The 13,028-nt window shown below is 36.7% G+C and overlaps 1 protein-coding gene across 1 annotated transcript in view; it reads right to left on the reverse strand.

Moving 5' to 3' along the window:
- The window catches only part of hs2st1b (heparan sulfate 2-O-sulfotransferase 1b), an 89,140-nt gene that overhangs the window by 8,825 nt on the left and 67,287 nt on the right, over positions 1-13,028 (reverse strand). The window contains exon 2 of the mRNA XM_051111954.1: positions 306-544. Coding sequence (XP_050967911.1) covers positions 306-544 — 239 coding nt within the window. The remainder of the gene's footprint in view (positions 1-305; positions 545-13,028) is intronic.

Consider the following 13,028-nt stretch of genomic DNA (forward strand, 5'->3'; position numbering starts at 1 on the left):
GCAGAGCAGTGGGCCCCGGGGACTGGAGTTGAGAACCACTGATCTATGTAGTACTGAATTGTTGAGTTAGACCATTAAACAGTTTTTTTGGCAGGACTGAAATGATGCACTGGAGCCACTGAGCATGGGCCTTCCCCTAACACTGTAATAACTAGAGTGTAAAACCATCAGTGGTTCACCTTAATAACACATTTTTCTGTGGTGTGATAAATTCAGAACAAATATTTAACATTGCTTTACACAGACAAACAATATTTGCAGAAATGGCAAAAAATTATTTTATTGTAATGTAATGGACATGTTACCTGGTCCTGCAGGGACATGACCGGATTATTCTTGGTGGTGTTGATGTGGAGAACATGGAAACGGTTCTTTCCGCACAGGTCATATGCAATGTTGGTGAAGGAGGTGCTGGCAGTCTTGGGCACACGGTTATAGATGATGATCAGATCTTCAATCTCAGGCAATGCAGGAGAGTCCCGCAGGCCGTCCCGTGTCTGTCTATGCTCCACCTCTCGCACCTCGTGTCTGGCCATGGTGCGCTCTGCAAGAGAGAGACGCTCAGGTTAACATCTTCAAGCACTTTTATCTTTTCTTTTTTATTTGCATAAACCCTAAAATTATATAAATACTATTACAGACTTGAATACTACAGTAGAATTTCTACAGATTTAAAGCTATAGTTCACCAAAAAATAAAAATTCTGTCATCATCTACTTACTTTCATGTCATTCAAACATGTATGACTTATTTTCTGTATATTGGTAAACAAACAGTTTTCCTTTCCCATTGACTTTTTACTGTATGGTTACCAACATTCTCCAGAATATCTTTTTATGTTGCACAGAAGATTGATGATTTGAAAACTATGACAGGATTTTCATTTTTGGGTGGGCTATCCCTTTAAATACTGTTCAACTAAAGTGATCTACGGTATATGGACACAGATCTTGAATATGTCATGGTAGATAAAACAAAGTATTGAAAACATCTCATTATGCCATGTTATGCCTCACATTTAGAAATAAATTGAGTTCATCTCACCTTAGATTATAATAAACGCAACATTATATATATTCCATTTTAAAATTCTCCTATAATCATAATGATCAAAGTTTAATTGTAGGGAGAACTTTCTGCAATTTCTAAGTACATGAAGTACATAACAAGAGGATTACATGAATCCATCTATCCATCTGCAAATTTAAAGCAGATAGCTGATGGGAAAATTAGTTGTAGAGTAGTTTAAGTCTTTTCAAAGAAAGAAGGAAAGAGACGCTATAGCCAATAAATCTGGGGCAACTAAAGATCTGTGAAGGTTCCCAACAGGCCCTTCAGCCACCTGTTGGTTTAGGCGACAGAAAACAGGAGCAGGATGAAAAAGCCTGAATAATGGAGCGAGAGGAAAAAACAAAGCAAGCAGTTTCAGCAGTAGCGTGTGTTCTCCTTTATGTACACACACACACTCAACACAATAACTTCACCACCAGTAGTAAGATGTCAAGAGAATTCTGCACCATAAAATCCCTCAGTTTTCAGTTTCAATGTACTTTACCAGCATGACAAATAATTGTACATTTATACAGCCAAAGAAAGTTCTCGGATTTCAACAAAACGATCTTAATGTGTGTTTTGAAGATGAACGAAGGTCTTACGGGTTTGGAACGACATGAGGATGAGTAATTAATGACAGAATTTTCAATTTTGAGTGAACTATCCCTTCAATATTCAGAGCCAATTTTGGCTTTATAGTTTTATCTTTGGCAGCTGTTTCCAATTTTAAAAATCTCAAAATCAAAGAACACTGCACCTGAAGCTAAATGTGTGTCTCAAGTGAGCACAGTGGGTCACCAGCGAGATTGAATGTGCTACATTTAGACTTATCAATCTGTTCCTTTCTGACCAAACTGTTAACAGATGTGTGGTCTGAGCTGGTCACTCTCTGCTGTCTAAAGCAGGCACTGCTCACAATTTTTCAGTGTCTTCAAGGTGCTTTAAAAAGACACCAGTGTCTCATGAGGAACCAACACTGAACAAAACAAGATTTCCCTTGCTGATCATGTGGAGCCAAGAGAGTTCAGGATGAAAACACCAAACGGTACAGATACAATTATCTATACAGAACAATAAAGCCAATAACTCATCTCTTTCCAATTCAATTTCCAATTTTGGTAAATGAATTCCACAATATTACCATGTTATGCATCACTGAACAAAAAGGAACTGCAGTTTACATACACCTTGCAGAATCTGCAAAATGTTAATTATTTTACCAAAATAAAAGGGATCATACAAAATGCATGTTATTTTTTTTTTATTTAGTACTGACCTGAATACAATATTTCACATATAAGACATTTACATATAGTCCACAAGAGAAAATAATAGTTACATTTATAAAAATTGACCCCTTTCAAAAGTTTGCATGCACTTGATTCTTAATACTGTGTTGTTACCTGAATGATCCACAGCTGTGCTCTTTTGTTTAGTCATAGTTGTTCATGAGTCCCTTGTTTGTCCTGAACAGTTAAACTGCCTGCTGTTCTTCAGAAAAACGCTTCACATTTTGTTTTTGTGTTTTGCATTTTTGTGTATTTGAACCCTTTCTAACAATGACTATTATTTTGAGATCCATCTTTTCACACTGGGCATTCCAGTCATATTGTGCATGGTAGTAGATCTGCTGTTTTTACACAATGATAAACAACAGACACAATTTCATTACACAAAGCCACTTAAATTTGACTAAAACAGTATCATCTCTTCTCAAGTGTAAACAAACTAAATAACAATGTGGGATTTTACGCTCTGTGCGCTAATAATGGAAAAGCACAGTGATCCTGAAAACAAAAGCCAAGCTGAAAAATAATGAAATCTCTCCCCAGTCATCACGCTGTATCATGCGCTCATTTTCCACACGGCAATTACACAAAACTCAGTTTGCTAATAGACTCATCAGTCTTCAACAGTGCACGCCTACCAGTGCATAAAATAAGCCACTTAAAATATTGATCAAGTCTTAACAAGCTTCCATGCATCAGCTGTACTGCTCTCCACCGCAGAGGACCTTAACCCACACTCAGCCTGACATCTCATCTACATCACATGTACTTAGGCTGACATCCCATCTAACTAGGACACTATCCCAAATCAACATAGCTGTCTACACCGTGATTGACAATGCACCAAAACTAGAATGCTCCCCTAACACATATCCTCACCAGCAACGACACTACATTTTGTCAGTTGCTTGCTTGGTTTTTAGTATTATAATATTATACCAAAGCCCATCCCACACTGAAAGCAGCTAATAACCTAAAAATGTTAAACAATAAAATAATATACCTTAAAAATGTTTATTTATGTGCTTATGTAAGTTAAGTAGACCACCGTTCAGAAGTCTAAGGTCAGTAAGATGTTAATTGAAATAAATTATTAATTGTATTCAGGAAAGAATGCATTGACTACATACAAAAATGAAAGTAAATACATTTATAATTTTACAACAGACTTGAAAGATTGGATAAAAAAAAAAAAATAAAAAAAAAGGTAATTGCGACTTCTCAGAATTTTGAAATTTTTTTTCCTCAAAAATTTTGATATAAACTCGCAATTCTGAGAATGAAGTCAGTATTACCGGATACTATAACTCACAGTTGCGAGTTATAAAGTCAGAATTGCGAGATAAAAACTTGTAATTGACTTTTTCCAGAATTGCAAGATATAAATGAGTTAACATCTCCCAAATGCGAGTATAAGTCAGAACTGCAAGATAAACTCGCAATTCAGACTCTTACAAATGAGTTTACATCTCGCAATTCTGACATTTTTTTTCTCAGAATTGTGAGACAAACTCGGAATTCTGAGAAATGAAGCCAGAATTGTGAGATATCAACTCACAATGTCAATTCTGACTCTCTTGACAATTCTGAGTTTATATCTCAAGTTTATATTTCATAATTCAGACTTTATAACATTGAAAATTGGGAGATATAAACTTGCAATTCTGAGAACGTATCAGGTTTTTTTCCCCCTCAGAACTGCACTTTATAACTCGCATTTGTGAATTTAAATCCCACAATTCTGAGGAAAAAAATCAGAATTGCAAGAAAAAAAGAATTGAGAGATAAACTCACAATTGTGAAAAAATGCCATAATCACGAAATACAAACTCGCACAAAAAGTCAGAATTGTGAGTTTATATCTTGCAATTCTGATTTTATAACTCACAACTGTGAGTTTATATCTCGTAATTCTGACTTCATTTCTCAGAATTTTGAGTTTGTCGCAGTTCTGAGAAAAAAAAGTCAGAATTGCGAGTTTATATCTTGCAATTCTGACTTTAACTCACAATTGTATTACAAAGTTAGAATTGTGAAACAAACTCACAATTCTCATAAATAAAGCCAGAATTGTGAGATATAAACCCACAGTTGCAAGTTATAAAGTCGGATTTGCAAGATTTAAACTCGCAATGTCAATTCTGACTTTTTTGACAATTCTGACAATTCTGAGTTTATATCTCACGATTGAATTAAACTCGCAAATGCGAGTTATAAAGTGCAGTTCTGAGGGGGAAAAAAACTGAGATGTTCTCAGAACTGTGAATTTATATTTCATAATTCAGACTTTATAACACTGAGAACTGGGAGATATAAACTTGCAATTCTGAGAACATATCAGGTTTTTTTCCCCTCAGAACTGGACTTTATAACTCGCATTTGCAAGTTTAAATCCCACAATTCTGAATTCAGAATTCAGAATTGCAAGATAAACTCACAACTGTGAAAAAAAAAAAAATGTCAGAATCGCGAGATACAAACTCGCATTTGCGAGACAAAAAGTCAGAATTGTGAGTTTATATCTTGCAATTCTGATTTTATAACTCGCAACTGTAAGTTTATATCTTACAATTCTGACTTTAACTCACAATTGTGTTACAAAGTTAAAATTGTTTGACATAAACTCTCAATTCTCAGAAATAAAGCCAGAATTGCAAGATATAAACTCACAATTGTGAGTTAGGAAGTTAGAATTTCAAGATATAAACTCACTGACTTTGTTTCTCAGTATTGCAAGTTTGTATCTCATCATTGTGACAGTTTCTCAGAATTGAAAGTTTATATCTCACAATTCTGACTTTATAACACTCAATAGCTAGTTATTAATTCAGAATTGGGAGATATAAACTCGCAATTCTGAGAACATACCAGTCTTTTTTCCCCTCAGAATTGGACTTTATAACTCGCAGTTGTGAGTTTATGTCCGACAATTCTGAGAAAAAAAGTCATTTAGTTTTGTCATCCCATTTGTGACCCTGGACCACAAAACCAATCTTAAGTAGCACGGGTATATTTGTAGCAATAGCCAAAAATACATTGTATGGGCCAAAATTATTGTTTTTTCTTTTTTGCCAAAAATCATTAGGATATTAAGTAAAGATCATGTTTCATTAAGATATATTGTAAATTTCCTACTGTAAATATATCAAAACTTAATTTCTGATTAATAATATACATTGCTAAGAACTTAATTTGGACAACTTTAAAGGTGATTTTCTCAATATTTAGATTTTTTTTTTTTTTTTTGCACCCACAGATTCCAGATTTTCAAATAGTATATCTCGGCCAAATACTGTCCTATCCCAACTAATCATACATTAATGGATTATTTATTCAGTTTTCAGGTGATGTATAAATCTCAATTTTTAAAAAATTTACCCTTATGACTGGTTTTGTGGTGTTGGGTCACATTTGTTCTTGGCATAGAGTTCAGCCAGACAGCAGCGAAAAAGGCATCACCGATAAAAGGTTGGGAGCATAACAGGCAAGAAGTGATGAAGCCTGAAACCTGAGCTGTGGTGTTTGTCCTCTGCAGGCACTAACAGAAGGCTGAAACGCCTCATAATGGAGAGGGATGGGGACGGCTCAGTTGTGTCACTGCACACAGCGTCCATTACAGCTCCACAGCCTTTCAACTCCCTCCAGCTTCTTTACATAATCACAACATGAATGCATTTCTCACACTCATGCATTATAGTTTTCATCTAGCTGATGGAGGGGAAACGCTCAACTCTTTTTCCAACAATAGAAGAAAGGGAGAGGCCAGCAGGCATGACTGTATTGCTTATCTTAATGAGTAAAACAACCTGCTCTTTCCTGAACGCCTCTGCAGGTGATTAAACCTTTGATGATATTAAGAGGAGGATGCATAATTACAAGTGAAGGTGTTTGAGGTGTTTTTGCTTTTGTAATTCAACCAAGGTCTGGTGGGAGTTCATTAAAGCATCTCTTATTCTCTCTGGTTTCTGTTCTGCACAGTAGAGGGCAGCATCCTGCTGCCAGGTAGACAAATCGGAAGGGGTTCTGGGAGGGGTTTCCCTCATGGGGAGGCTCAGCAGGTTTCCAGGAGATGTTTCATCAACAAATTAGATGTTAGACAAAACTGAGCAACTGCTGTCCACATCTTTATATCAGTACATAATCTAATGAGAAGACAGAAGCAAACTAGAATTTTTATATAAAATAATGTTCTATTGATCCTGTTATTAGAGGCAGTTGTGGCCTAATGGTTAGAGAGTCGGACTTGTAACCCGCAGATTGCGGGTTCGAGTCTAAGGTCCGGCAGGGATTGTAGGTGGGTGTGTGTGTGTGTGTTCACTTGAATGGGTTAAATGCAGAGCACATATTCCGATTATGGGTCACCATACTTGGCCACACGTCACGTCCTTTTCTTTTCCTCCTTTCCTTTCCATTATTAGTAAATTATTAATGTAAGCCATAGCAAGTGCAGCTTACATCTCCCTCACACAGCATGTTATATGTGCATGCTGAATTTTAGGACGTAGCGTGGCCTAGTGATTAAAAATCTAGACAGAAAGGTTAAGTTGTAGGTTCCAGCCCTGCAAGCTTCAAGATAGACTTGTTGCAATAGTCAGTGTTGACGGTGATACCGGTGTCAGTCCGCAACACCAGTTTCGTCATGTGCCCACTGTGGCACCTCCCCATCGTCGTTTTGATTTTTTAATAGTAATAAAAATCATTTAGTTCAGTTAGAGAACAGTCAATGCAATTAAAACTGAATGTCGAGTTGAGCTGACTGACAAGAAGAGAGAGGTGAGAAAGACAAGATGATGGCAAAAGTTTTGCAAAAGTGCCCATTTTAAAAATATTTTGTGGAATATATAGTTGAAGTTTCATATTTATTTGGTTCCACATTGTTTGCAGATTTTTATTTATTTCAACTAATTTATTTTTAAATTTTATATTACATCAAGGTGTATGCCGTGCCTCCAAGCTTTCTTATTTGTTTTGCTAATAAACCTTCTACTTTCATTTATTTGGTTCCACAGTGTTTACTGATTTTCAGTTTTGTATAACTATTTAAACTTTGTGCAAGTTATTTGTTATTTTATATTAGGCATATAATATGGTGTGTTTTTATTTGTTCTGTTAATAAAAGTTTCTTACATTACGTTAATGTCGCTAATATAAAAGTGAAAGTAAAATGCTCACGCCGCGTTTACAAGCTATTTAAAACAGAAGGAAAGTGAGGAAAAGCGGAAAACTCAAACTAAAAACAAACAACTGCTTGATGCCAAAGTGCAACTAATTTAAAAGTGAAAGTAAAATGCGCACAATGCTTTTACAAGCTATTTAAAAGTGAAGACAAGTGAGGAAGAGGGAAAACTTGAACTAAAAACAAACAACTGCTTGACACCAAATTGCAGCTAATTTGAAAGTGAAAGTAAAAAGCGCACAACACTTTTACAAGCTATTTATAACTGAAGTAAAGTGACGAAAAGAGGGAACACTCAAACTAAAAACAAACAACTGGTTGACGCCAAATTGCAGCTAATTTGAAAGTGAAAGTAAAATGTGCACAATGCTTTTAAAAGCTTTTTAAAACTGAAAGAAAGTAAGTGAGGACAAGAGGGAAAAATCAAACGAACTAAAAACAAACAACTGCTTGATGCCGAATTGCAGCTAATTTGAAAATGAAATGCGCACAATGCTTTTAAAAGCTATTTAAAACCAAAGGAAAGTGAGGAAAAAAAACGGCAAAAACTTAAACGAACTAAAAACAAACAGTTGCTAGACGCTATTTGCTGCTAATGGAACATTAGAACTCATTAACTTCCACTCTATGGACAACTAAAAAAAAAAAAAAAAAAAAAAAAAAAAAAAAAAACCCAGAGGACTTTTTTTCCATGGAACCCAAAACAACACCTTTAGAAAAATGTCTAGGCTGCTATTGCAAATTCAAATATGCAGAAATGCTAAATAGATATGACAAGTCTTACAGTACATAAATATAGGAATGAAAATTCTGGTCAAAACCAGATGCACTTGGTCGAAATCCAAAATCAAAACCGAAAATACCTTTTAATGATTATTTATTATTTTATAAAATAATATAAAATAATTTTGTACGATTTTTTATCATAATACAACCAATAATAATACAATTTAATGGCTCATCACTTTTGACCAACAGGTGGTGCTGTTTTCAAATTGATGTGACATGTTCTGTGTGAAATGACAATGACACACACAAAGTTTGCCGTCATTATGTCAAAGCTTTGCAGAGATACAGCCTCATATGTAGTTTGGCATCTTTCCAGCAAATTTGTTGATGCGCTAAACGAAAACGGTTTCGTATATCGACACGAAATTCATAACTTTTTGCCAGCATAGTCTGAAGATGATCTGAGTCAAATTTGGTGAAGATCGGACTAACAGTCTGGGAGGAGTTCGAAAAAGTAGGTTTTGTACATTAATCAAAATGGCGGACAGGAAGTTTGGCCAATTTCGGCATAATGGGTATCAATGTTCTCGACTTGACCCAAGGAATCTATTGGCATCAGTTTCATTCCAATAGGCTAATGTAAACAGAAGTTATTAGCATTTTTGTAAATTTCATTATTAATGTTTAGTGAATGGCGTATTACTTCTGACCCATAGGTGGCACTGTTACCAAATTGATGTGGCTTGGTCAGAGTGTGGTGACAATAGCACATATAAAATTTGGTGTCAATATGTCAAAGCTTTGCAGAGATACAGACTCGGATGCAATTTGGCATCTTTCCAGTAAATTCGTTGATGCGCTAAACGAAAACGGTTTCGTGTATCGACACAAAATCCATAACTTTTTGTCAGCATGGTCTGAAGATGATCTGAGTCAAATTTGGTGAAAATTGGACTAACGGTCTAGGAGGAGTTCGAAAAAGTAGGTTTTCAACATGAATCAAAATGGCGGACAGGAAGTTCAGCCAAAATTGGCAAAATTGGTATCGGTGTTCTCAGCATGACCGAAGGAATCTATCAAAATCAGTTTCATTTCAATAGGCTAATGTACGCAAAAGTTATTAGCATTTTTTGAAATTTCGTTATAACTTTTGACCACAAGGTGGCGCTGGCCCCAAAATTTTTATGTACATTCAGGGCATGGTGCCGAACATTTTTGTAATTAATGTCGAAACGATACGCTAATCCGTTCTCAAGATACAGCATTTTAAAGCTAAATTCAAAATGGCCGACACCCAAAATGGCTGACATGGGAAAATTGGATATGGTTCGACTCGGTATGACACACCGAATCTAAAGAGACCAGTTTTGTGATTTTTGGACAAATCATTCAGACGTTATAAAGAAAAATAGCCATTTTTCGTATCTCCTGACCACTAGGGGGCACTGCACCGAAACACTGCAGGTAGGCTCAGGTCATGCTTGTTATAACACACACCAAGTTTGGTGTCAATATGACAACTGTTACGGAGATATAGCCTCACATTGATTTTTGCTAGCTTTTCGTAGAATTCTTTCGCGTGTTATTCGTGAACGGCTGGACGAATCGACTTGAATTCCATAACTTTTTGCCAGCATGGTCTGAAGATGATCTGGATCAATTTTTGTGACAATCGGTGCAACGGCCTAGGACGAGTTCGAAAAAGTAGGTTTTACGAACAATTGAGAATAGCGAAAAAACTAAACCTTACGATTTTTGAATTTTGGTGTCCATTCAACTCGGCATAAGCCAAGGAATCAGAGGAAAAAAAGAATTTTTGTTGTGTGGCTTACGGTTCAAAACGTTATTAGCATAAATCTTTTGAAAGTTTGGACAAGTGGTGGCGCTAGAGAGTTTGAGTTAGAGACTCCAAACTTGCTATGGTTAATGTTGGGACTGTCCTCTATCAGTGTGCAAAATTATACAACTTTCCCGCAAGCGGTTCTATGGGCTGCCATAGACTTGCGGCGGAAGAGGAAGAAGAAGAAGAAGAAGAAGAAGAAGAAGAAGAAGAAGAAGAATAATAATAAGCCAACGGATACAATAGGTGCCACCGCACCGGTGCTTGGCCCCTAATAACGCCAACGGATACAATAGGTGCCATCGGGGCCAAGCTTGGCCTAAATATAGCTGCAAGCAGCAATTGCGGGGCCAAGCACAACAGAGGCAGAATGAGGAGCTAAGCATGGCAAGGAGCAACAGACCGACTGTAACAATGAGTAACTAAAGTCATTTTAGGATGATATCAGTTGAAATGGCTGAAAAATCATAAATACAACCAATAATATAATTTAATGGCTTATCACTTTTGACCAATAGGTGGTGCTGTTTTCAAATTGATGTGATGCGTTCTGTGTGAGGTGACAATGACACATACAAATTTTGGTGTCATTATGCCAAAGCGTTACAGAGATACAGCCTCAGAATCATTTTGGCATCAAGCCTAAAATCTGTAGTAGCGCTGTATGAAAATGGTTTTGTCTATCGACACAAAATCCATAACTTTTAGTAAGCACAGTCTGAAGATGATTTGAATCAAATTTGGTGAAAATCAGACCAACGGTCTAGGAGGAGTTTGAAAAAGTATGTTTTGTACATTAATCAAAATGGCGGAAAAGAAAGTTCAGCGAAGTGTGGTATAATTGGTATCTATTTTGTCAGCATGACCCAAGGAATATTTTGAGACCAGTTTTAATACAGTAGGCTAATGCAATCACAAGTTATTAGCATTTTTGAAAATTTCATTATTAATGTTTAATGAATGGTGTATTACTTTTGACCAATAGGTGGCACTGTTACCAAATTGATGTGGCGTGGTCAGTGTGAGGTGACAATGGCACATATAAAATTTGGTGTCAATATGTCAAAACTTTGCAGAGATACAGCCTCAGATGTAGTTTGGCATCTTTCCAGCAAATTCACTGATGCGCTGTACGAAAACCGTTTCATATATCGACACGAAATTCATAACTTTTTTTGTCAGCAAGGTCTGAAGATGATCTGAGTCAAATTTGGTGAAGATCGGACTAACGGTCTAGGAGGAGTTCGAAAAAGTAGGTTTTCAACATGAATCAAAATGGCGGACAGGAAGTTCGGCCAAAATTGGCAAAATTGGTATCGGTGTTCTCAGCATGACCGAAGGAATCTATCAAAATCAGTTTTATTTCAATAGGCTAATGTACGCAAAAGTTATTAGCATTTTTCGAAATTTCGTTATAACTTTTGACCACAAGGTGGCGCTGGCCCAAAAATTTTTATGTACATTCAGGGCATGGTGCCGAACATTTTTGTAATTAATGTCGAAACGATACGCTAATCTGTTCTCAAGATACAGCATTTTAAAGCTAAATTCAAAATGGCCGACACCCAAAATGGCTGACATGGGAAAATTGGATATGGTTCGACTCGGTATGACACACCGAATCTAAAGAGACCAGTTTTGTGATTTTTGGACAAATCATTCAGACGTTATAAAAAAAAATAGCCATTTTTCGTATCTCCTGACCACTAGGGGGCACTGCACCGAAACACTGCAGGTAGGCTCAGGTCATGCTTGTTATAACACACACCAAGTTTGGTGTCAATATGCCAAACTGTTACGGAGATATAGCCTCACATTGATTTTTGCTAGCTTTTCGTAGAATTCTTTCGCGTGTTATTCGTGAACGGCTGGACGAATCGACTTGAATTCCATAACTTTTTGCCAGCGTGGTCTGAAGATGATCTGGATCAATTTTTGTGACAATTGGTGCAACGGCCTAGGACGAGTTCGAAAAAGTAGGTTTTACGAACAATTGAGAATAGCGAAAAAACTAAACCTTACGATTTTTGAATTTTGGTGTCCATTCGACTCGGCCTAAGCCAAGGAATCATAGGAAAAAAGATTTTTTGTTGTGTGGCTTACGGTTCAAACGTTATTAGCATAAATGTTTTGAAAGTTTGGACAAGTGGTGGCGCTACAGAATTTGAGTTAGAGACTCCAAACTTGCTATGGTTAATGTTGAGACTGTCCTCTATCAGTGTGCAAAATTATACAACTTTCCCGCAAGCGGTTCTATGGGCTGCCATAGACTTGCGGCGGAAGAGGAAGAATAATAACGCCAACGGATACAATAGGTGCCACCGCACCTTCGGTGCTTGGCCCCTAATGATGAGATGCAACGCTATGCAACACGATTTCACAAAGGTGTTTCCAAAACAAAATGAGCAGAGGGCAAACGTGAAGCAAACATGGAGCCTTTTATGAGCTCTTTGTGGTTATTCTGTATGTACACATTTCACATAGAGCAGATCAGCACTACAGCATCTAATCTTCAAGGAATGAAAAGATGTTACAAGTTATGAAAGAGGTCAGAGTAGTCATACTTGGTGGAAGACAGGAAAAAAGATCTGTAAACTTCATATTTTGAAATCTACCCTTTCCCCAATACCTGTACGCCCTCTCACAATAATAGTGGCTGAAGATCCTTTCTATCCCTCCGCCAGCTATGCCCTATTCCATACCTTTTTATTTATTATCCTAATCCAGTACCTTTCCTCTAAAGAAAAAGCTCCAGAGGAACCATAAGCTTATATGTAGTTAAAAGATGCAGCTAAAAAGGTGCCACTATCAGGAATTTAGCTACTGGAATTCGAGCCTTTGTTGTTATTCTCATGAGGCAGTACCAAACCGCCGTGTAGAAGTTCATCTCAGTACCACAAGCAGCAGGAAGAGCACTCATGTGTGCTTGGAATAAGAGGCG

Source organism: Labeo rohita, chromosome 6, assembly GCF_022985175.1.
Source record: "Labeo rohita strain BAU-BD-2019 chromosome 6, IGBB_LRoh.1.0, whole genome shotgun sequence".
In the NCBI taxonomy this organism is placed as follows: Eukaryota; Metazoa; Chordata; class Actinopteri; order Cypriniformes; family Cyprinidae; genus Labeo; species Labeo rohita.